The following is a 26,165-nucleotide window of genomic DNA, read 5'->3' as shown; positions in this document are numbered from 1 at the left end:
GCTGCAAATAACAGCACCTTCCCAACTACATCAGCTGAACTTGCACAGAAACACATGAACCCATCCAGGATGCAGCAGGAAATGTTGGCTCATGAAGGTCTGAAACACAAACCTGTGTTTCTCAGTGTCTCTAACTGACAACGCACAAGGCAAGGAAGTCACTTTCCACATGCAGTTGTGAATACCACATACACAGTCCAGAACCAATTACAACCTGAGCTGCCTTTAAGTGCAAGCTTTGAAATTTCAGGTATAAAGTCTAGAACAGCAAGGGATTTTTGTGTAAAAATGAAACACTTAAAAGTACCCTTACATTCTTTCCCAGCACCCTCTCCCTGACAAAGAAAGAAATGCAGAACACATGCAATGCAACTGAGAGCCAAGGTAAGAACTCTGTCTGGCTCAGCATTTCTTCATGGAAGCACTCAAAATACTTTATGCTAAAAGATATCTTAGTCTTTGGGAATGGGATGTTGTTTTATTTCCTATTTCCTGTCACTAAAAGTGCAAGAATACAGGAAGATTTTTCAAGTGGGATATTCAAATGCATTTAAGCAGATTTCACAGTATCACACAGTACCACAGTATCATCAAGGTTGGAAGAGACCTCACAGATCATCAAGTCCAACCCTTTACCACAGAGCTCAAGGCTAGACCATGGCACCAAGTGCCACGTCCAATCCTGCCTTGAACAGCTCCAGGGACAGCGACTCCACCACCTCCCCGGGCAGCCCATTCCAGTGTCCAATGACTCTCTCAGTGAAGAACTTTCTCCTCACCTCCAGCCTAAATTTCCCCTGGTGTAGCTTGAGGCTGTGTCCTCTCGTTCTGGTGCTGGCCACCTGAGAGAAGTGAGCAACCTCCTCCTGGCCACAACGACCCTTCAGGTAGTTGTAGACAGCAATAAGGTCACCCCTGAGCCTCCTCTTTATGAAATACCAGGTAGAGTGTGCTGATGGAACTACTAAATGAATGCTATCTCAACTTGTCTACTCACTATACTTATCCAAGTGATTTAAACATCAACACAAAATCCAACAGCTCTCTCACAGATCTGCAGCAGTTTTAAAGTAACCTCCTGTGCTAGTTTGAAGCTAGCTAGAATGTTTTGGTGAGATGGATTAGATCACAGGCTGCGAAAGAGAAACAGTGCTGATGTCTGATTCACTCATAGGCTTGCTGAGAGGTATAAGAACAAGAATCCAAACATAGATAAGGCACTGCCACTTCTTGGGACATTGCCTGAGCTGCAATTCTCTCTCTAGCCTCTCTGCCATCTCTCTGATTAATCCACTTTGCTTCCTAGCCCCCTGGCCAAACTTCCATTCTTCCTTGGGACTGGTGTAAGGTTGACAGGGGTGGGAGAAGGTGGAAGGGCAGTTGAGAGCCCCTCCTGGGGACTCAGGTTTCTGGGAGGGGAGTTGTGTTTCTGTATTACCTTTTACCTTGTCTATTTCTGTCTATAACTGTATATACTGTAAATATCTGCTTGTATATTGTGCCAGCTGTAAATATAAGCTGCATTCATATTTCCAGAGCCAGCTGAGTCTAGTCTGGGTGATTTTCCAAGTGGGGGGGGGCAGGTAACACCCAAACCATGACACCTCAATGAACAAATGGAAGTAAAAGAGTCTTAATGTCTCTCAGTTATCTCTGGATTTTCAGATTAATGTTCCACCACAAGAGGAGACAAATTTTATTGTTTCAGATTAGATTTCACTGATTTTAATACTGGGGCTATCCTCCAGTTCTTCTGCACTCAAAAGATAAGTCTATGAACAGACAAGTTTTCCACTTGCCTTTGCTCTTCAATACTTGAAAAGTTTTTTGAAGGATGTGAACTTCCTTTGATATTGCCGTGGTAAGATGCCAGAAATTTGACATGAGGCATGTGCCAAAAATTAGCTTTTCAGAAACTACTCCAGACCATCTGCAGATGATGCAATTCAAGGACAAAATAATTAATACCACCTTCACTACAACACCAAACACAGTAGCCTGGCCTTTTCCTTCATGCAATTAAAAGCTTTGAAAGTATCAAATTACTCAGATCATGAATCATTTGTAACAAAATAGTTTTACTTTTGGTTGTTGTTTCGTAACACTATCAGCTTAGGGGCTCTTTGTTTTTAAACAGAGCTGTGCTGTCTTCCTTGAAGTTGTTGATTAGAATTTTAAATGCACAACTGTAGCCTAAGAACTCTCTTCCAGGAAGAGCTAAAATGAAACACCTGACCTTATCCAATGTGGAATTGTATCCAAATCAAGTAATACGTTCATGGTTTTAACATGAAGACTTAAAAACACTGCAAGTGCAAATGAAAACCATAAGTAACTTCAATAGACAGAAAAATTCCTCCTTATCTCATGTTTTGTCCCAAATTATTCATAGATTGGAAACAGAATCTGTACCTCAAATCTGCACCAAAGACTGGCAACAAGGCTGGTGAAGGGCCTGGAACACAAACCCTATGAGGAGAGGCTGAGGGAGCTGGGGGTGTTTAGCCTGGAGAAGGCTCAGGGGGGACCTCATTGCTGTCTACAACTACCTGAAGGGAGGCTGTAGCCAGGTGGGGGTTGGCCTCTTCTCCCAGGCAACCAGCAATAGAACAAGGGGACACAGTCTCAAGTTGTGCCAGGGGAAGTATAGGCTGGATGTTAGGAGGAAACTCTTTGCCAGAGAGAGTGATTGGCATTGGAATGGGCTGCCCAGGGAGGTGGTGGAGTCACTGTCTCTGAAGGTGTTCAAGACTGGATGAGGCACTTAGTGCCATGGTCTAGTTGACTGGCTAGGGCTGGGTGCTAGGTTGGACTGGATGATCTGCTGGATAAGGAATTGGCTGGATGGTTGCACACAGAGAGAGGTGATCAATGGTACAATGTCCACTTGGAGGCCAGTGCCAAGTGGCATCCCTCAAGGGTCAGTGGTAGCACCAGTGCTGCTTAACACCTTTGTCCGTGACATGGACAGAGGAATCGAGTGCACCCTCAGCAAGTCTGCAGATGACACCAAGCTGTGTGGCACAGTCACCTTGCTAGTGGGCAGGGATGCCATCCAGAGGAACCTGGACAGGCTGGAGAGTTGGGCCCAGGCCAACCTCATGACATTCAACAAGGCCAACTGTAACATCCTGCACCTGGGTTGGCACAATCCCAAACACAGCTGTAGGCTGTGTGGCAAATGGCAGGAGAGCAGCCCTGAGGGAAAGGACCTGGGATTTTTTCTGGGCAGCATTTGAAAGCATTTGCATAGGCTCGACTCCTCTTCCACATTCTGATTACTACCCTCCCCTCCTAATGAAGAAGGTCACATGTTTTCATGTGCTCAGAGTACTGCTACCAAAAATAGTGGTTAGCTGCTTAAAATTAGCTTCTTTACATGCTTTCATTTGCCTACTGTTTCCTTTTGCCATATCAAACAAGTTACTTCCCTTTACTCTGAATTCCAGCCATAACCTAGCATTCAATGGTACCATCTTTTTCAATTACCAAAATGGTGGCCCTTGAACTATCATCAGCATTTACTGATCAATTAAAAAAAGATAACTTTAAATTAACTGCACAAATCTTCATGTTGACACATCAGGGAAAACAATTCCCAGAAAATGCTGTTGAGCTCCCCATTCTTTTACAAATATCTTTCCAGCATTCTCCTTTATACCAAAGAATACAAAATACCAGCAGAAGAGTCTGAGCCAATTAACTTTCCTCCTCCTTCACTCCCTGCTCAGCTATTATCTCCTTTCTTTTACTTGAAATCATTCGAGTCAGAAGGCATCACCCTGCTAGGGTATTTATTCAGCACACAACAGACTGCTGATAGGTCCTACCGCAACACGAGTATGCCAGCTGTTAAATCATCAGTTCTCATTTGAAGGAGGGGAAAAAAAGTGGTCTAAATCACTTTTTTTTTTCCAACAGGTGGTTGCACATCTGCGGATTAGAGGTTACAGACCTGGGAACTGCCACATTAAAAGCATCATTCCGTTCGTTGCAGGGCACAGCTCCAGCCAGCCAGATTCTTCTCTCCTATACAAACAGATTTTGCTGCCCTCCTGTGGCCTGTGAAGATTTTAAGCTTCCAAAGTCACAAACCAGCTCACCGGTGAAACGGCCAAGACAAACCCGGTTTCCTCTAGACCAGCTCACACTTCTGTCTTGAAAGACAGACTGCACAGCTCTGCATAAGGCTTTGAAGAAAGCAAAAAAGACAAAAGGCTGCTGAAGAGCTAACGAAAGTCTCCTGATACCTCTGACTGAAAGGACTGCTTAGGCTTTGTAGCAGAAACACAGAGGTCAATCATGGTCACTTAACAGTTGAGCTGACGAATTTAAAACTCAGCTATCTCTCAATTACAACTTGGAGAAAACAATCCAAGTGACCTATAAAAAAATACTTCAAAGAAACAGAAAAAAAAATCAACTTTAAATCCTTCTGTTGATTATCCTACATGGTGATATGAATTATGAATCCCCAAACTTGCAGGTATCTTGAGTAGAGAACACATGACATAGCTAAAAGGATTAGATTATCATTGATGGAGTTGAGAGTTAAATCTAATGATAAAACTTATGGAACAATCTTTAAGTAGGGAAGACAATTCACAGCAAGAAATATCAGAATACTGAAACAGATGAAATATCTCTTTCGAAGACAACACAGGTGCTGCAGGAGACACTTAACTGAACAGTATCAACTGCATTCTGGAAAACAAGTCTCTTGGAAGTCTAATAAACTGAAAATTAACAAAGACTTGTGAATTGTAAAGCCATACCTCTAGGGATTATGTTTCATCAAAATCTCAGCTCCAGTTCTAAGGATATTCAATATTAAGGGCTAAGACTTCAACACTTCTCTGCGGGTTTATGCTTAATCCATAAAGCAAGGTATAAAAACAAAGGTGACACTCTTCAGCATGACTACAAGCTGTATGAAAAGACACTCTCACCCTAGTAACTTCTTGCAGAACAGGCCAAGCACAAATGAGAATGTGTCCTAACTGAAACAAAAAGCAGATGTTAGAATTCAATATTCTTTCCAGTATGATATTCCCAGGCAACCACCAATAGAACAAGGGGACACAGTCTCAAGTTGTGCCAGGAGAAGTCTAGGCTGGATGTTAGGAGGAAGTTGTTGCCAGAGAGAGTGATTGGCATTGGAATGGGCTGCCCAGGGAGGTGGTGGAGTCGCTGTCCCTGGAGGTGTTGAAGAAAAGCCTGGATGAGGCACTTAGTGCCATGGTCTGGTTGACTGGCTAGGGCTGGGTGCTAGGTTGGATTGGATGATCTTGGAGGTCTCTTCCAACCTGGTTGATTCTATGATTCAGCAAGACATATTAGCAACTGCTGATTTTGCTCTGCAGATGTACACTGTTCCACTGCCTGTTAAGCACATCATTTAGACCAAAATATCACTTTAAAAAAAGTACTTCAAGCAAACAAATGTAATTGTATTCCCTCCTAATGCAGAACCATTATTTTCATGAGGCACACAAAACTTCCACGTTTCCAAAAATCATGTTTCAGCAAAACATCACACTTGAAAATCATTCCTGCATACTAGTTTAACTTCTCATTTGACAGCTTTGCCTCCTGTCTCCAGATAGGCATCTTAAAAACACAAAAGAATGCATTCCCTTCCCTAGCTCAGTAACCAGGATAATCACAAAGAAAAGAGAGCACAGCAATAGTAGGAACTGAATCTAGTATAACAGATGAGTTATCTAGTCTGCCAGCATGCATAGTTTGTTTTTTCTAGCTACACACAGGCAATTTTCTATCTAAAAATTCCTAATTGCATTCAAATCTCCATCATAATTGTCCTCAAGAAAAGTATGCAATGCTATTTCCCACAACAGTCACAAAATCCAAAGAAGTCACCTATGAAATATGAAATTTTATGCTTTTAAGATAAGCCACAGAAGAGTAAAACTAGAGTAATAAGCTTCCCATTTCTTACACTTAGAATCAACCAGGTTGGAAGAGACCTCCAAGATCAGCCAGTCCAACCTAGCACCCAGCCCTAGCCAGTCAACTACACCATGGCACTAAGTGCCTCATCCAGTCTTCTCTTCAACACCCCCAGCGATGGAGACTCCACCACCTCCCTGGGCAGCCCATTCCAATGCCAATCACTCTCTCTGGCAACAACTTCCTCCTAACATCCAGCCTAGACTTCCCCCAGCACAGCTTCAGACTGTGTCCCCTTGTTCTGTTGCTGGTTGCCTGGCAGAAGAGACCAACCCCCATCTGGCTACAACCTCCCTTCAGGTAGTTGTAGACAGCAATGAGCTCCCCCCTGAGCCTCCTCTTCTCTAGGCTAAACAACCCCATCTCCCTCAGCCTCTCCTCATAGGGTTTGTGTTCCAGGCCCCTCACCAGCTTTGTTGCCCTTCTCTGGACACATTCCAGCACCTCAACATCTCTCTTGAATTGAGGAGCCCAGAACTGGACACACGACTCAAGGTGTGGCCTGAGCAGTGCTGAGTACAGGGGCAGAATAACCTCCCTCGTCCTACTGGCCACACTGTATCTGTCAGGGTACTGTTTTATCCATGCTAACCTTCCTGTACTAGTTTGATATAGTCATTTAAATTTGGCCACCAACTTGCTACTGATCACAAAGCAAGCATTAGTCAAACCTAATCACAGTCAGTGAATCTTCAGCTAGGGAGGTACATGTTGCTTTGCAAGTATTAACACTCTTTCTTACACCTGTGTGCTGGATGCAGAAGATGTGAAAGACATCTTCTTTTCTTGTGTTGGCTTGTTTAAATTTGTGTATGGAAAACTTCAGTTCCTCAAGCCAAGGAACTGTCTCAATTAATTCAATATAAGGAATCCATCAATTTCGTATTAGGAATAATGAAGCCTATAAAATACTTGACTTGCTTTGTTGAGAGTCACTTCTATACACAATCCATTAAAATGCACTCATTTAAGAAAAAAATGCCCCATTAATAGAACCTACCACAAATTCAAAGGGCCATGTGTCTTCCACTAGTAATGACAAACTGCATGTTTAAAATTCATTTCATTTGTAAAATTCATTTCTTTGGATCTATTGTTATTTGCCAACACTTTTTCAACTAACTACCTCCATCTCAAACTCTTCACCAATTCTGCAGCTGAACTCTGTCTCCTACTGTATGCACACTCCTACCTTTTAGCAGAGTGACCTTTCCACAATACCTGACAGTTGTATGTCATCCAGAGCTCTTTTCTGACCTACTGCAATTACTTCATTTAAGAAAGAAAGATATTTTCTATGAGGAAGAGAACACTTTACTCACAAGCCTATAGGATGTTGTTTCCTACTTGCAATACTCATTCTGTGAGCAGTTTCACACTTTGGAAAGAACAGCATAAATTCATTCACAGCTAACCACTACCTTTGTAATACCATCACAAGCACACTCTGTTAGTCTAGCTGGCAATTTCGGAAGGAGATACCACAGAGAAAGCACTTTTCTTCCTTTAAGCACTTTCTGCTTAAGAAGCTTTTCAACTCAAGAGAAAAGAAGAATTTGTGAGGCCATTATTTCTCATTCTTGAATCTCACAGTTGAAAAAGTTGTTTGAAAAAAAATCGATTCCCTTTAAAAAAATATATAACCTTTCTCCTTTTCTTGTCACACAATGTGTGATGAAAAGATGACTGTATCAAAGACTTACATCCCTATATATCATCAGAATAATAAGGCAGCAACAAAGGTTATCACTCTCCACTGCCACATACACACTCTCCCTCTTCTCTTAATGGACTTTGGGTGAGCCTAAAGGAAGCATTTCTAATCATAACCAGTCAAACTGATCTTGACATCCACAAAGCCTGTGCAGCTAATACAAAATTAACCCGAAGACAAGGAATAGTTTCATGCACACAGAGGACCAGGAACACAAACAAAAGCTCCTTGGTTGACTGAAGCTCCCAAAAGGGTAAAAAAGTTTTTTTATGGACTGTGAAACCACAGAAAAGATGCTTCACTTCTTTGTGGACAACAAATCTAATTAAATATAACCTACCCTTTCCCAGACCTCACATTTAATCAGCACTACTTCCATCCAGCATTCTTCTTTCCACAAGGTCTTCTTTCCAAAATTTCAATCACCACTTTGTGAGGGTAAAACTGAAAGCGTTTCCTATACTGACATACATCTGAAATAGTCTATTGTATTCTATTCCATTTTACTTCAGAAATATGATTGGCAAATGAAAAGTTACATCATCATGTCATCATGAATGTCACAACCTTTAGTTTTGCAATAGTAAATAACCACATTAGAACTGCAATCATCAGTAATTCTTTCCTGTAGTAAACAGCTGTGCAAAGTGCTTACAGACTAAACAATTCAATTGTAGAAATTCCACATACATGTAACAAACTCTGAGATATTTCAGCTGGGATAGAGCTAAGGCATTTATCATCTATGCTATTAAAATGTAGCAGCAAATTAAATTTACTAGAGCTACAAAGCAAAGGGAGTTTTAACTGAAACAGTTGGTACTCTCTCTCCATTGCTATTAACACCATTAAGAGGAAATTTATTTACTACTTATAATCTGTTTGAATCCTTGAACTGCATTACTCAAATTCATTTTAAAACCCCATCAGATTCAGTGACTATTTTGCCGTTGGAATGAGCTGCCCAGGGAGGTGGCGGAGTCGCCGTCCCTGGAAGTGTCCAAGAAAAGACTGAATGGGGCACTTGGTGCCATGTTCTAGTTGAATGGATAGGGTTGGGTGACAGGTTGGACTGGATGATCTTGGAGGTCTCTTCCAACCTGATTGATTCTATGATTCTGTTTTCTTAGTGTGTCAGGTAGGATTCAGTACTAAAATATTGAGAATTCAACTCCTATAACCACTTAGAACCACAGAGGTAAGCATGCAGATATATCTAATTGAAAAGCAAGATTGATTCTTTTAACTGAAAACTTCTTTTTGTGCTGTGTGAGTGCTGCCTCAGGACAAAAAGCACAACCACATGGACTTCACCTATATCAGAAAACAGTCACAGCATCACTGTGATCTTGGTTGGAAGGAGGTGAAATATCTCCCTTGGTACCCTGCTGAGCTAACAGATCTTCCCCAAGAAATTGAACTGAAAACTGATTTCAAATACTGACATCATCAGTAATTCATTCATCTAAGTTGACAGAGAGCAAGCACGTGCACAGGAAGTGGCAGGACTCATTTTTTCCACCAGTCAAATGGAGATCCAGCACAAAACGTCCAAATATAGATTCTGTCTGTGTTCCTGTGTCTCATACATCTTTTTCAAAGCCTTCTTTCAAAGAGAAGAGACACCTTGGCTAAACTATGAACCAAAACTTACAGCCAAAATCTGGAGCATTGGAAACAAGCAAACACTTTCTTCATTCACTTAAAAAATTGAAACTTCAGCACTCAAATTCAACACACACAGTCCCCCCTGATCATTTCAGCAGTCAGATTACACAGCTATCTTAATACAAGTGTATCCAAAACATCCACCAAGTCTGAAGAAGCAAGATGATAGATACAAACTGAAGTTTTGGATTGGTTTTTTTTTTCCTCTACCATGCTAAAGGAAAGAAAGGATCAAAAATTGAAGCTGAGTGTGCAGCTTCCCATTAAAGACTTCTCTCAGGACAAAACCAGAGAAAAAAACAGTTCACGTTAGAAGGATGGACACTTTATATAACCCATAAATCTGTTCATGGGACACATGAGGGTTTTGTCACAGCTTTGTGAACCACATGCAGATCCAAGTTTAAATTTGACCCTATTTTTATATCCTGTCTGCTGTAGATAGGAATACGTGCTTGCATCCATAGCTAGACATTATGCAAGAAGAGTATTGCAAGTGCCTATAACTCTTCAGTGATTCGTAACATATTCTGTGATGAATTTCACATATTGGTCACTGAAGAGCATCTTCACATTGCACGTATATTTCTGTGCTCTTTAAATCAGAAGTTCTATGCCACTGAGGTGTGATGGTTTGGGTATTCCCCACCCCCCTCCCCCAACTTTAGAAATCACCCAGACTAGACTCAGCTGGCTCTGAAAATATGAATGAAGCTTATATTTACAGCTAGCACAATATACAAGCAGATAGTTACAGTATATACAGTTATAGACAGAAATAGACAAGGTAAAAGGTAATACAGAAACACAACTCCCCTCCCAGAAACCTGAGTCCCTAGGAGGGGCTCCCAACCACCCCTTCACCTTCCCCCTACCCCTCTCAACCTTACCCCAGTCCCAAGGAAGACTGGAGGTTCGGCCAGGGGGTTAGGAAGCAAAGTGGGTTAGCCCAAAATGAAGGGTGAGGTTAGAGAGATGTATCTCAGCCAGCAGCCCCAGCGAGAGTGATTATCTAATGTTTTTATTTCTTGTTCCTATACTTCTCAGCAAGTCTGTGAGGGAAGTAGACATCACCACTGTTTTCCTTCCACAGCCTGTAATCTAGTTCTTCTCACCAAAACATTCTAGCTAGCTTCAAACTAGCACATGAGGCTAGAAGGACTCCAGTATCTAAATTATCTTGTTCATACCCTTTTCTTCCTCTGTAAAAAGGGGTTACCCACCACTAACTTCTAACTGGTATGTGCAAGATCTACTGTGCAACAGAAGAGGTATTCAATATTCATGACACTCATTAAAGCAACAAACATTGTGATAAATCAGTGTATTTGCTGTAGCACTATAGCCACTAAGCAACAAGGCTGCCTTGCAAACCGGCAAAGCAAATGACCCCTACACAGCAGGGCACACTGCCACAAAAGGGCAGACTCATACCCATAGCTACCAAACTTTGCTAACAAATATTATTTTCATCAGAATAAAATCAGCTGTTAGGAGAAACAATGTATGCACAACACTCCTGTTAATAGAATCAATGTCACATAGTCAGAATTTACTTATCTGGATAAGGAGAAAAGTAAGAAACAGTGGGGAAAAAATATGGTTCAGGAGTCAAGTTTTATTTCCAGTTTGGCCATCAGCTGTTGATAACCTGAGGGAATGCATCTCACCATGTGTCCCAAACAGACTGAACTTTAAAAGAGATTTAAAACTGCTTAGCTGTTTGACAGAACTCCAAACCACATTGAGAAGTGACACACTTTCCTACGAAACAGTCAAGCAGCTTCACCAGAAGGCAGCACTGTTAAATACACACATATACACACAGAAAATCCCTACCTTCTCCAGGATTGACTGCAGATGGTAGATTGGACCAATCCAGGGTCCAGTCAGGGCATGGGTGAGGAGAAAACTTTGCTTCAATACCATTTTCCTATATGAATGGAGATTAAAAAAACTTTTAAAAGGAACATCCTTTACCTGATCTTTTACTCACTGAAGCTGGTAACAAAACTCCCACTGACTTTAACAATGGCATCACATCAAACTGTGCAACATTTCCAACAGAACTGAAACTGACCAGGCAGTTGTCTCTACATTATATGAGATGCAAATTATGCATTTCTCTCATTTTCTCAGGGAAATCCTGATAATTTTCTTAAGAAAATACTGTTAACATCTATGCAAAAAATATTGATACTTACAAAATATGATGAGCTTTCTTTAACAAAACTAATTACAACTCCCAGAAGCTCAAAACTCTAATCAAATAGTAAAAAGTAGAAATGATAGAGTAATGAAGCCAAAAATAAAAGCATGTTTTTTGTCATCCCTCATGCAAATATTTAATACTTGAGATTCAAATAAAAGTAATTTTGATTATTCAGAATTATTGATTGCTTTCCAGCAGTCCTACCTCTGCTTGATTCCTAAACTGATCAACTTTCTCAACAACAAAAGTAAAATGACATCTAAGTCAATGCATATCAGATGGAAGACAAGCAAAGGGTATTAAACTGTTCAGACTGTCAAATATAGCTTCTGCACTTCTAGAAATTTGGAATTTCATCTATTCCAAATCAAGTAGATTATAACCATTAAAAATAGCTCACTTAAAAGCTTACATTACCATTAACTTAGTCATAGTTGGCCTTGGACCACCTATAAAATGACTGTCTTGTTTCTCCTCTTCTAATTCACAAGAAACTGAAGACAAGTCTTGCAGCTGTTCCTTTGGAGGAGACATCAACTGTGGAAGCTGGAGAAGCTTCATATTGCATTTGCCAGCAGCTCTTTTTACTCCAGGTACTTCCTGAACTCTTTGATACCAGCTGGATATTAGAGGCAAATCTACCAGGTTTTTGCCTTGTTTTTCACTGGAGGCCTATAAAACAAAAAATAGAAAGGTTAGTTCCTGATATAAATTTCTTTCTACAAGCCACAAAAAGACATGAACTCGTGAAGTGAGCTTGGTTCCACACCATGCATGCCTACTCATAGCACACAAAATACTACCTAGTGTGGTAACACAAAATACTACCTAGTTAAGAGCTCATAAGGGCTTGCAGGTGGAACTATCAGATGGCCATTCAGATTTTATCTGAAATTCCCTATTGCTTAACAGGGTGAAAAAGTTTACATCACCAATTTTAATCATACTTACATTCAGTAAGAGGGAAATCCAATTTAAATAATATCCTTGATTATCTGCTGTTTCACAGCAAGGGAATGATTTACTTTTGCTGCTAATCACAGAAAAAAAAAGTGTAATTTGCAACAAATACTGAACTCTAAGCAAGACTAATTACCATAACTGAATGCTGCTCTTTCTCACAGACACCCTGCACCCTTTTAAAGCTTAGCCTCTGACAGCTGTTTTGCTGGCAACTGCAAGCCAGAGATACCTTTGACTATGCGGCAGCAGCAAAGCAGGCATAGGCATACATTGTCCCTGGGCTTCAGTGAAGTCTTTGCAGCGTGTCTGTGGCTTTTACCTAGCACCAAATCCAAAATTATCTTTAAGAATTGTATGTTAGTATATATATAATGATGAGATGAAGTGCCTTTCAATAGGAATTAGAATTGTAAGTGTAAAAAAGAAAGAAAAACAAAAACTCCACGTACATTCTAAAGAATACAATGCAAGTCCTACAAAAAGAGATATCCAAATCACATTTCCAGGTGAAGACTAGCTAATTTTGTAAAGGATGCATTTGGTCTTAAGTAATTATGGTCCAGCTAACCAGATGTTTCAGAATAGCAAATCCCTCACTTTTACAGGAGAGGCTATGAAGTTGCTGTCTTTAGAGACACTGAAAACCTGACTGCACAACAGCTGGACCCCGGGGAATAGCTCCAGGTAACCTGCTCTGTGGAGAGGGATGAGACAAGATGATCTCCAGATGTGCCCTCCAACCTCAACTGTTCTGTGATGCTGTGCCTGCTTTAAGCAGAAAATTAAAGACCACGATTACAGGAAAAGGAAGAAATGTCCATGCAAAAGTTGTGCTCCTCCATGTATCTATATTGGAATAAAAACCTGGTAAAGAACACTTGAAATGACAAGATTCCAAGCAGCTTTCTTGAACACTATGTTTATGATGTTCTCTAACAAAATCACAAGTCATGAGTCATTTCTAAAGGAGCAAGGGGAGGATGAACTGTGTGGTTTCAGTATCTAATTCAATATCCTAATAGTAACATGGGCAGAAATATATTAAGGAGGGAGGTTTGTTATTTTTAAAGCAACTCTAAGAGGCACTGTTACACTCAGTAGCAAATGTCCCAAATTGTATTTTTAAACATGCATATTGGCTTCTCCTAGATGGAGACCACAGCTTTTGTTATTCTATTAATTTTAAAACAGTTTGAACTAATAGAAAGTGTAACAAAAAGAACTTCAGAAAGATTACAGAAAAATGGAATAAGGTAATGACAAACAACTCCTCAGCTGTATTATCTTACTTTTTGGTAATTACAGTTAGTCAGGTCTCCTTGTATTTATTGTATGATACTTTCCAGACATTGAAGACTACATTATTATTCACACCCTTAAAGCAAAGTGGAATTGCAGCTCTAATGACTTTTTCAAACACATTCCAGGAAGGCCAGTTATAAGTGATAAATAATATTTTATGACAGAACTAATTCTGGTACCCAACACCATCTAATCAACTAAACCATGGCACTAAGTGCCACATCCAGTCTTTATTTAATAAAGACTTCCAGTGATGGTGACTCCACCACCTCCCTGGACAGCCCATTCCAGTGGCAAATCACTCCTTCTGTGAAGCATTTTTTCCTAACATCCAGTCTAAATCTCCCCTAGGGCAGCTTGAGACTGTGTCCTCTTGCTCTGTTACTCATTGTCTGGGAGAAGAGAACAACCTCCACCTAGCTACAACCTTCTTTCAGATAGTTGTAGAGCCTCCTCATTGAGTCTAACTCCCCTGCCAGAGCAGCATGACCTAGGGCAGGCCACACAGGAACGCATACAGGTAGGTTCTGAAAGTCTCCAGAGAAGGAGTGTCCACAAGCTCTCTGGGTAGCCTGTTCCAGTGATCTTAGCTATCCATTTTTTGTTTGTTTGTACAAAACCAAAGACAAATCTTCTGTTTCAGAGTCAGTTCATACTGCAAAATCGACAACATATTTCAAATGAACATATTTTGTAATTTTCCAGTTCTTAAACAAAAAAAATACATACATGCTACTTAATATTTGCAGTTTGTTGTCTTACCAGGAACTGATGGATGCAAGGCAAAAGCACTACATCTGCCAAGGTAAAATACAGCCCTTCTGCAAAAATGTGGTCCAAAGGTGGAAGGTCAGAGGTTTTTGTTCTCCTGATATGAGAGGCCTCCCTGTTGACTACATCTGATCTTTCCTGGACAAGTAGCTTGGAGAAAGCTATGCTCAGTTCCAAACTTGGGAGTGGATGTTCCTGTATTTCCACTCTTTTTCCTTCCTCTGTTGCTTCTTTACCAAGTGCAGCCATTGCAGGCTTGTCACCTGTCTTCTGCTGTTGAAGTTTTTGCCTTCGAATTTTGTCATCATTATGTACTCGGACAGGTTCTCCAAGCTTCCTTTCAAGTAGTAAAATATCAGGAGGAATAGTCTGACAGTGCTCAGGAGATGCCTTCAAAAACCCTTCAACAGCCAGAGGTATACTCATCTCACAGAGTCTGGTCCACTGGCTAACCTGTCAGATAAATGTATGTAATTAATGTTCATACAGAAAGAAAAACAAAATCCAAGATATCCTTTTTTGCCCACTTTAAGCAAAGAAATCCCAGTTTTAAATATATGCTCTGATAATCTTAGAAGCTTATATTCTGTATTACTTTTGAAAAAGCAGAGTTAGGAAGCAAATTTTATATGTAGACCAGAATGAGCAGTTATCCAACACAGTATATTTTTATTCACTATTATTGGCATAAGATTAGGGTGGCTGCGTAAGTCATGAGAAGCAAAGCTGTGATCTATATATACACACACACACATATGCCATTTCTACCAAGTGCTGGTAATAAAACCAAACAGTTTCTGAGTATATTCATTTTCTAGAAATGCCTTACTACCTTTTTCTTAGCAATGAACATCAAAAAAATGTAGTGTAACTGAACACCACCTTAAAAAAGTTGACTCTCATGTTCTTATCCTCATCCTCTTGTTCTGTAGAGGTTTTAAACCTTTAAACTCTAGTCTTTTCTTATTCAGTTTACTCACTTTGCAGCCATCTGAAACAATAAATCATGTCTTCCAGCAGTTCCCAGAAGAGATTAGAACCAGAGGTTTATGTAGGAAGTCAGAGAATTTTTTTATGCTAGTGCTAAATGGACTAACACAGGGACATGCTTCCCCAGATTGGTTACCAACAAGGATGAACTGGGTTGAAGGCATAGCAATAAATTGCAACCACGGATGTAGTGATCATGAAAGAGTGGGGTTCAGGCTCCTGAGAAGGGTGAGGAGAATAAGTCTAGAGATGGATGAGCTGCTAGATGAGTAAACCACTGTGTGATAAATGGGCTTAAATATCAACCCAAAGGGTAGCAGTGGTAAATGGTTCACATTCTACCTGGAAGACCAGTTAGAAATCATGCTCTTTAGAGGGCAATACGAGGCCTATTCTGTTTGAATACCTTAATCAATGACCTGGAGGTGGAGCCTTCAAACTAGCACAAGATGGAATACTCTCACATCAAGAACGACAGTGATTTGAGCAAAGCTCAAGAGCTGCCATTCACAGGAGCCTGACAGGCTACAGAAGAGACCAACAGCAACAAACATGAAACTCAACAAAACACCCTGCACCAAGGACGGACTAAACCCCTGTAATAGCACAGGCTAGGCACTGATTATGCACTCAGTAGCAGCTCTGCTGAAAAGACCCTGGACATTCAGCTTATCCTGGTGAGCATAAACTGAACACAAGCAAGCAGTGCACTTTGACAGTGATGCAGGCTAACAGTATATGGTGCTTTTCAAATGAACATTAACAAATTGAGTATTTCTTACCTATTTTTTTAATTTTAAGATTCTTTTTGTGCTGTTAAAAAGTAGTGTCCTTTAAAATAATGATTTTTTTATATTTATGCTAAAATAGAGACCCATCTTCATTGATGAAATTTCATTTTCTAAGTAAATTAAGTTTCTTACTAAAAGAACTTAGTTTAGATTAATACTAACAGTCTACTTCAGAGTATTTAGCATTGTGTTTAAAAAAACACTTTAATAATGTATCTAAGACAAAGAGATGCACTCACTTCAGCACAGGCTTTTAAGCAGGTCTTCTTAAAGCCTAAGAGTTCCACAACATCTGTTTTAGATGGATCTTCCTCGTATGTTTTCTGTATTATATGCCTTAAGACAACAGAAAGCCCAGCTCGGCAGAACTTGCCATCTTTCACAACAACAGCAGGTAAACAGCAGCTCTGCACAACCGCTGGAAGCTGACATCTGGAGATTAAATGGACCTCAAGCTCACAAAGGAGGTTTTTTAGCACAAACTGATCATCCACATCTTCACCAGTCGGCACTAAGAAAACTTTGAATAATTTGCAGTCACAGTAGGATAGCAAAAATAGTGAAATAGATGTATGAAGAGGAAAGATGCCATCTTGGTACTGATGAGAAAAATCCAAATACAAATGTTCTTCAGCGACATTATCTTTCATCTTCCTCCTGAGCTCAAGTTCCTGAAATAGAAATCAGAACATAACATACACAAAACACAGAATTTAGGACCAAAAAATGGTTTGAAACAGTGGTCCCCCCATTACCTGCTAAAACTGCTTTTAACATGAGTTCGTTATTAAAGACATCCTGCCTGAATAGATGCAACACAAACCCTATGAGGAGAGGCCGAAGGAGCTGGGGTTGTTTAGCCTAGAGAAGAGGAGGCTCAGGGGTGACCTCATTGCTGTCTACAACTACCTGAAGGGAGGTTGTAGCCAGGTGGGGGGTGGCCTCTTCTCCCAGACAACCAGCAATAGAACAAGGGGACACAGTCTCGAGTTGTGCCGAGGTAAGTACAGGCTGGATGTTAGGAGGAAGTTCTTCAGAGAGAGAGTGATTGGCATTGGAATGGGCTGCCCAGGGAGGTGGTGGAGTCACCGTCCCTGAAGGTGTTCAGGAAAAGCCTGGATGAGGCACTTAGTGCCATGGTCTAGTTGACTGGCTAGGGCTGGGTGCTAGGTTGGACTGGATGATCTTGGAGGTTTCTTCCAACCTGGCTGATTCTATGACTGCAGGTTCCACACATACACTGTCTCTTCACATCCAAAACACTGATAGGGAAAAGATTAATGTAATTTTTGGTTATTTTTAGTTACATTTTAATGTATTTCTGTCATTAAAAAAATAGGAAAGAAAAAGAAAATATTTTCTTTTATAAAAGGGCTGTTTTAAATGAATAATCTCCCACAAAATTAACCATATACCACAGAAAAAAAAGTTCCTGAATACACATCTACAACAGGCAGCTTCCTAAAGCACACATTATTATAGTTTGCAAGTGGTTATAAGTTGTTTATTCTAGTTACACCCTCACCACAACATGTGCAACAGAATCCACACCACACAAGCAGCTATCCAGAGGAGTTCTACAGCATCACAATGAGGCACCCAACAGAATTCAGGAAATATGCATAGACCCACACAGGCAAATTCTTACAATATTCCCAAATCATATCAAATGCTATCCAGAAAACATGGTAACTTATAAACTTCAGGATCCACAACCAAAATAGCCATCCTAATGCCTGGATTATTAAAACTCTCAGAACATCCATTTTTAACTTCCAAATCTTGTCTAAAATAATGCTTTTCTGCCTAGCGCCACGTTGGGCACCAGATAAATTGTCTCGTTTCTAATGTAAATTTCCAGAGACTCAGATCATAGAATCATAGAATCAACCAGGTTGGAAGAGACCTCCAAGATCATCCAGTCCAACCTAGCACCCAGCCCTAACCAATCAACCAGACCATGGCACTAAGTGCCTCATCCAGGCTTTTCTTGAAGACCCCCAGGGACGCTGCCTCCACCACCTCCTGGGCAGCCCATTCCAATGCCAATCACTCTCTCTGTGAAGAACTTCTTCCTAATATCCAGCCTATACCTACCCTGGCACAACTTGAGACTGTGTCCCCTTGTTCTATTGCTGGTTGCCTGGGAGAAGAGGCCACCCCCGACCTGGCTACAATGCCCCTTCAGGTAGTTGTAGACAGTAATAAGATCAATTTGATAGAACCAATAACAATTTTATTAAGTGCCCTTCCCTCTTCCCCTTCTTTCCCAAAAGAAAGGGATTAGATGGAGAGAGAAGTAAGCACACCCAAATAAATGAAATCTCACTCGATTTGGAAGTTATAAAGAAAAGCTTAACAACAACTTAAAAAGGTATCTGAGGTAGGGAAGTTACAAAGGTATATGGAAGGGAAAAACAGCAAATACAAAATGTATAAATACAACCTGAATTTGACAGTGATGGCTTTGTCTGCCTCGTGGGTGATGGCCACGTGGTGAAACAAAGAGAAACCAGGAACTGACAGTAATGCTGGTATGCAGGGAGCAGAGTGTGCAGAGAGTGAAACAGGAATTCCCCCTGCTTTTATGGGACAGGAAGGGTGAGTGGGCTAACCATCACCTGGTGGTGTTCAGACCCACCCCTGGGGAGTGGTCAAGACCACCCTAGGGTCAGGTTCAGGGTTACTCCCCCTGGAGGGTTAACCCTATACATTCATGTCTTTCCATAACTGTTAGAAGGCAATATATGGGGTATATAGGCCATGGAAAAGAATATTGGCTTATGTATTAAAAACTAGAGTCCAGCAAGATACTAACTGAAGGCCAAGAGGGTACAGAAGAACCAAAAAGAGCTTTCAAGAATACCACATTAATATCTCAAGCACGCAGCTACTTAAAAATGGTAAATAACAACAGTAACATAGCTGAAATTAAAGTCTCATTATATTAAAAACTGGGATTCATTTTCCCTATGCTTGGTTGAAAATTACATTTCTTTCCTATTAAACTATTCCATATGATGGAATATTTTTGCTGCTTGATCACTCAGTAAAGATGTTCATTAACTTCTCATTCAGAACTCATACTGAAAAGCAGAGGACACTAGATGGCACCCTTAAAACGACCATTAGAAAAGAAACCTTCATTATAGCAAGAGAAAGAAATCAAAATGCTGTTAAGAAAGGCCAGTATGTATATATATAAAGCACAAGTGGAAGAGCATCAGTCTTTTAAATAACTGTCTAGATTAATAAGGTCTCTGTACAGTTACATGAGTATGATGTAACTATTTTAAAAGAAAATAAAAGGGTTTATTTATCTACATTATTTTTTTCCATGTGGAGTTGTACATCAAATTTCCTGTTTTATATAATCTATCACTAGTTCAAATCCGTTGTCCAAAAAGCAAAGGAAGAATAAAATCAAGTCCACTTGATATTAAGAACATAATAATGATTATTATAGTGAAGCTGTTCAAGGCAAGATTGGACATGGCACTTGGTGCCATGGTCTAGCCTTGAGCTCTGTGGTAAAGGGTTGGACTTGATGATCTGTGAGGTCTCTTCCAACCCTGATAATACTGTGATACTGTATTTTTAAGCCATTTCATGGTTTTGTTTCAGAATAACAGTGGCTCACCATAGTCATACTGCTGTTTTGCTGTAGTTAATACACCTGTCACAAAAAGAACAGTACAATAAATAATGAAATACCTATTTTTCTAAAAGCTATTTTATTTGGATGAATCTTGACAGCATGTGTGTTGAGACAGATTCAATATTATAAGTGTAACTCTCAGGAAGAAATTCTACAGAACAGATACTGTTGAGAACCTGAGTCAAGAAAAGTTAGTCTGACCTGCTAAACCTTATCTTTTCCTGGCCACATCAGACACATTTACCTTACAAACCACTTCACCACTGATTTTTTCCTTCTGATTGACTTTACTGAAGATAAATAGCTTTTTTGGTTATTACTGGTCATTATGACATATGCAGCTGCTCAATATTTTGGTACATTCTAAAGATATTTCTATTTCCAAAGTATATTGTTCTGTAGTTTTGAACTGCTCTTACCAATCATTTCAAATCCATCACTTGGGACTGCACACGCAAAGCATTAATCTTTTCATCACACAGGAATTCTTCATAGGTATATTGGCCCTTGCCCTTTTCTATCCAGAGCTGCAGCTTTGAAGCACTATTTCCTCACAGAGGACAATATCGTTCGACTACAAAAGGAACATTAAGTACCTAAAAGATGACCAGAGCTACAACTTGATCAGGCTGCTGATTAAATGTCCTGCTCTGAAAACTGGTAGATGAAAGGACGACTATTGACAACGTTAATTCTCTTCCAATTCACCGACCAAAATTACTTCTGTCCAGCAACAATGAGTAATAGATAGCAGCTATCAGTCAGTCTCAGTAACTGATTAGAAATAATTACTTGTTGGTTACTGCTCTGCCCTGTATTTCACCCAGTAAACGCCACAACTGACATTATCCAGTTAATCCACCTGTCACCTTGGAATTTGTCCGCTCAGATTCAACTCCTCTTACCTTCAGGTCTACAACTACCACATACGTAAGTCATGCAAACCAGGTAAACTAAGATGAGAATCTTGAACAGGTGTTAGTTATCCAGCCTCTTACACAAGAGTCAGCAAATGGGAATATGCATGCAGCACATTTAATTTAATCCACAGTACTTTAACTTCGAGTCACTTCTCTGAATCGTTTTGGGTAAGGTTCTGGATTTTGCACTGAAGCAAAGGTACATTCAGGAAAGGTCTGTTCTTCCAAATGCCTCCAAGAGAGAGACTCTAGAAGATAGCTGCTTTTGACAGTGATTAATCAATTCTTCAAAACTGAAAGTATTTTTTTGCAAACACACACAGTAATTTACCACTACTCATCTGCCAAATGGTCAGCTATGACAGAGGGACTGAATTGTATTTCTGAGCCTAAATGAACTTCTGCAGAGACAGAAAGAACACACTGACAGTGACATTCACAACAGTGCTGTGCTCATGCCATAAAATCAGAACAGTTTGCAGAATTGATTGAGAACAAGTTGTTTTAGGGACGTGAAGTCAGAAGGTCCAAGACTTTTCTTCCCTCACTGCCAAAGCAGTAAATTAATGTCATTCAGAATGTAGATACAGAAGTGCTCCTGTAAAGGATATGGTAGAAAGGTGCAACTGCAGGTGACAGAGTTCAGTAAATTACTTATTTTGACATTGGCTCAGACCTAGATATTGTTAACTGGTCTTGGTATCTGTGATGGTTTGGGTGTTCCCCGCCCCCCCACACTTGGGAAATCACCCAGACTAGACTCTGCTGCCTCTGGAAATTTTGAATGAAGCTTATATTTACAGCTGGCACAATATACAAGCAGATATTTACAGTATATACAGAAATGTACAAGGGAAAAGGTAATACAGAAACACAACACCCCTCCCAGAAACCTGAGTCCCCAGGAGGGACTCCCAACCGCCCTTCCACCTTCTCCCACCCTTCTCAACCTTACCCCAGTCCCAAGGAAGAATGGAAGTTCAGCTAGGGGGTTAGGAAGCAAAGTGGATTAAACAGAGAGGTGGCAGAGAGGCTAGAGATAGAAAAAAATGCAGCCCCAAGCTCCCCAGCAGAAGTGCCTTATCTATGTTTGGATTCTTGTTCTTACACCTCTCAGCAAGCCTATGAGTGAAGTAGACATCAGCACTGTTTCTCTTTCATAGCCTGTGATCTAATCCTTCTCACCAAAACATTCTAGCTCGCTTCAAACTAGCACAGTATCACAGAATCATAGAATCAACCAGGTTGGAAGAGACACACCAAATCAGCACAGTACCCTGTAGTTCCAGGACTTCTCCAGAGCCAGTTCAGACTCAAATTAGTTTGGTTCTTGTATTCTCCTTCCTCAGGTAAAGGCACCTAACATAAGCTTGGTAGTACCCCAAAAAAAGTTCAGATAGTCTATGAGAGAGGTTCTCACTTATGACTGCCCAGTGCACCACAAGTCATTGCACTCAGTGGCTAGCAGGTCTCCAGTAACCCTCCACAGAACTGTACAATTTGGCTCCAGGAAGCACACAGAACCAGTGAACAGGTCTGCAGAGCTACACATAATGCTTAGTACAACTTCAAGTTGAGCTGCTCAAACACTGCCCCAAAACAAAACCAGACTTTTCATCATTCATTAACAAGAACTTCAGGGCTCTTAGTGAAGCCACTGAATTCAGTACCTGCTGCTGAATTTTCTGATCTCTAAAAAAGTAATTTCTACACTATCTTCTAGCTGAATAGGCAGTTATTTTTATCAAGTATTCCAATAGCTAGATTGCCAGGTTTTATGCATATGCTGATGTCACGTTTAGCCCAGAAAGCAACAAATTTTAAGTAGTGCTCATTCATAAAACATGCATTAGCTACTCAGATGTTTTTCCCCTTTTGGGGGGCTTTTTTTATACAGTACTCATAAATAAAATTAGAGAGAGTTTCCCATATCAAGGAGAGGAGGCAGAAGAATGGTTAAGGCAGCTGTTTCAGTCAATTAGACTCTCCCCATACAGGACCAGCAAGGGAAAATTCTAAGATGAAAATTATGGCTCCTTTTTAAGGAGTGACATAAACAGCAATGGTACCAACACAGCAACACTGAACCATGCCAGTTACTAATTCTGAACCAGATAAAAACAAAACTGTGAACTGCCCATTTCTGGAAATAAAGTGCAAGTACTCCTGGTACCTGACCTGAAGGTCTCTTTGCAATATACTGTCTCTTTATTTTCCAGTACAGTCCTAAACTCTTCTCATACACTATTATTCTCTGTTCTTACCAAAATCCCTTCCTCTTCACAAATCTGCAGTGCTACAACACTGAAATTGGTTTCTCAGAACCACACTGTCTGTTCTGCTACTGGTCAATTTAGATTTGAGTTATTAAATTTACTGTGTGGAGTGGAAGAAATTCCATTCTTAATTGGAGTCCACTTGGGACAATAGAATTTTTTTGTTTGTTTGTTTCTGCTGCTAACCTTTAAGGGGTGAAAAAGTGAGTTTCACTTATCAGGAAAACCAAATAAATGTTGCTCTTTATGTTCCTGTTTCCATCTTCTATCTGTTTCTCCCTGCCTTTGCTATGCTCAATGTGGGTCCAGGGATATGTCTCCTTTACAGTTGCCCAAACATTTGCATCTAAATTCCAAGGAAGCCCAAACAAACATTTATGTATGTTTAAACTCATGAAAATACAGTTTTAAATATGAAACTAAGTATATTTAAGGCTCTTAACTATTGTTTTAATGAAGGTTAAGATTTGCTTGTCAATTTACTTCAGGTTTAATCCTCCCTTCTTGTCCAAACTCATGTTTAATTCTTCACTTTATTTCACCCAATTGAAAATACAAATTCAGACCCTCAAACAAGGATAAGTTTACTAGTGCTATTTCTGTTGGTGAACAACAGCTATGCAACTAAGACTGGTCCTGTTAAAATCAGCTACCAAATGAACACCCTTAAGAGGTGAGCAGTAGTCACTTTTCAGAATTCCAAGGGAATGAAGGCCACTATTTTGGTTTACACTTGAAAGTTACTTTTTTGGCAGCTAGATTGACTATAAATTGTTTCTAAGCTAATTCTTACAGATTCACAGATTGCATCAAGTTGGAAGGGACCCTCAAAAGTCATCTTCTCCAACCCTCCTGCTGTCAATATGGACACCTCCTACTAGATCAGGCTGAGCAGTGTCACATCAAGTCTGATCTAGAATGTCTTCAGCAACAGGAACTCAATAACATCCCTGGGCAACCTGTTTCAGTATTTTACCACTCTCATTGTAAAGAACTTCTTCCTTATGTCCCCCTAAACCTACCCTACTCTAGTTTAAAATCATTGTCCCCTGTCCTATTACAGTATCACAGTATCACAGTATCACAGTATCACCAAGGTTGGAAGAAACCTCATAGATCATCAAGTCCAACCCTTTACCACAGTGCCCAAGGCTAGACCATGGCACCAAGTGCCACATCCAACCTTGCCTTGAACTGCCCCAGGGACGACGACTCCACCACCTCCCCAGGCAGCCCATTCCAGTGCCTAATGACTCTCTCAGTGAAGAACTTTCTCCTCACCTCCAGCCGAAATTTCCCCTGGCGCAGCCTGAGGCTGTGTCCTCTTGTTCTGGAGCTGGCCACCTGAGAGAAGAGAGCAACCTCCTCCTGGCCACAACCACCCCTCAGGTAGTTGTAGACAGCAATAAGGTCACCCCTGAGCCTCCTCTTCTCCAGGCTAAACAACCCCAGCTCCCTCAGCCTCTCCTCGTAGGGCTTGTGCTCGAGGCCTCACACCAGCCTCGTCGCCCTTCTCTGGACACGCTCAAGCATCTCAGTGTCCTTCCTAAACTGGGGGGCCCAGAACTGAACGCAGTACTCGAGGTGTGGTCTGACCAGTGCAGAGTACAGGGGCAGAATGACCTCCCTGCTCCTGCTGACCACACCACTCCTGATGCAGGCCAGGATGCCACTGGCTCTCTTGGCCACCTGGGCACACTGCTGGCTCATGTTCAGGCGGGTATCAATCAGTACCCCCAGATCCCTCTCTGTCTGGCTGCTCTCCAGCCACTCCGACCCCAGCCTGTATCTCTGCATGGGGTTGTTGTGGCCAAAGTGCAGCACCCTGCACTTTGAGCTATTGAACCCCATCCCATTGGCCTCTACCCATCTGTCCAGGCGGTCAAGGTCCCGCTGCAGAGCCCTTCTGCCCTCCAGCCTTTCTGTGGGTGCCATTCAGATACTGAAATACAGCTCAAGACTCCCCAGAACCTTCTCTTCTCCAGGCTGAGCAGGCCTAATTCTTTTAACCCATCTTCATATGAGAGGTGCTTCAGCCCTCTGAACATCTTCATGCCCATCCTCTGGACCCACTCCAGCAGGTCCAAGCTCCTCTTGGGTTGGGGGCCACAGATCTGGAGACAGTACTCTAGCTCAGGTCTCACCAGAGCCAAGTAGAGGTGCAGAATCTTGTGTTGCTGGCTACACAGGTGGCAACAGAGATTCTCAGGGAGAAAAGGACTTTTCTATCTGTCCTCCCTTAAAAACGTCAAAAGCTTAAAGGGATTTTTTGCCAAAACATACCAACTGCAAGAGAGAATCGTAACAGAGAATTCTTCCTAACATCTTGTCTCTAAGCACAGGTATTTATGAAGTTTTGTTTCCTGTATTTTGTTGGTTTCTAAGATAGTTGTTTTCCTGCACTGTTTTGGCTCTGCAGAATACATCCTCCTTGTGGATTTATGCACACCCTTTCCTTTGAAAAGCTTAACAGCCTACCTGGTTGCCTACTCTCACTGAAGTACTTTCACATAACTACTACCCTTCCATTGAACAGGATACACTTACGAATCCCCTGGCAGCTTACCGAGTCAAAAGCAGCCACAGACATACATAATGAAACATAACCACAGAACCAACAAAACCTACAAGACATTACACCACGTATAATATTTTCCCCAGTATATTTTTTCTCCCCTCAAATCAGACTGTAAATTCTGTGGGAAGGGGTGGGGGGTTTATTCTATACTGACCACCAATAGCCACTGCTGAAAGAAAGGGGAAAGTAATGAACATCACACCACTTACTGCTTACAATGTAACTTTAAGACAAGTAATGCTGTCTGCCTTTGGTATAAAAAACAATAATCTCTTTGTCTATTTAAAGATAATAAACATGAAGTGCAATTTTTACTAACTGAACTGTTGGTTACCATTTTCTTTTCCCTTTC

The 26,165-nt window shown here is 40.8% G+C and overlaps 1 protein-coding gene across 3 annotated transcripts in view; it reads right to left on the bottom strand.

Moving 5' to 3' along the window:
- GSTCD (glutathione S-transferase C-terminal domain containing) overlaps positions 1-26,165 on the bottom strand; it is a 72,011-nt gene that overhangs the window by 43,632 nt on the left and 2,214 nt on the right. For all 3 annotated transcript variants that reach the window (XR_010303314.1, XR_010303315.1, XM_064148445.1), the window contains exons 2-5: positions 16,621-17,052; positions 14,592-15,053; positions 11,982-12,236; positions 11,192-11,285 (exon numbers count right to left, since the gene is read on the bottom strand). Coding sequence is in view for 1 of the 3 variants with exons in the window: in XM_064148445.1 (XP_064004515.1) it covers positions 11,192-11,285; positions 11,982-12,236; positions 14,592-15,053; positions 16,621-17,031 (1,222 nt within the window). In the remaining 2 variants the exon portion in view is untranslated. The remainder of the gene's footprint in view (positions 1-11,191; positions 11,286-11,981; positions 12,237-14,591; positions 15,054-16,620; positions 17,053-26,165) is intronic.

Source organism: Pogoniulus pusillus, chromosome 9 (assembly GCF_015220805.1).
Source record: "Pogoniulus pusillus isolate bPogPus1 chromosome 9, bPogPus1.pri, whole genome shotgun sequence".
Classification (NCBI taxonomy): Eukaryota; Metazoa; Chordata; class Aves; order Piciformes; family Lybiidae; genus Pogoniulus; species Pogoniulus pusillus.
The sequence above is the reverse complement of the archived record's forward strand: the minus strand, read 5'-3'. Positions and strand labels throughout refer to the sequence as shown.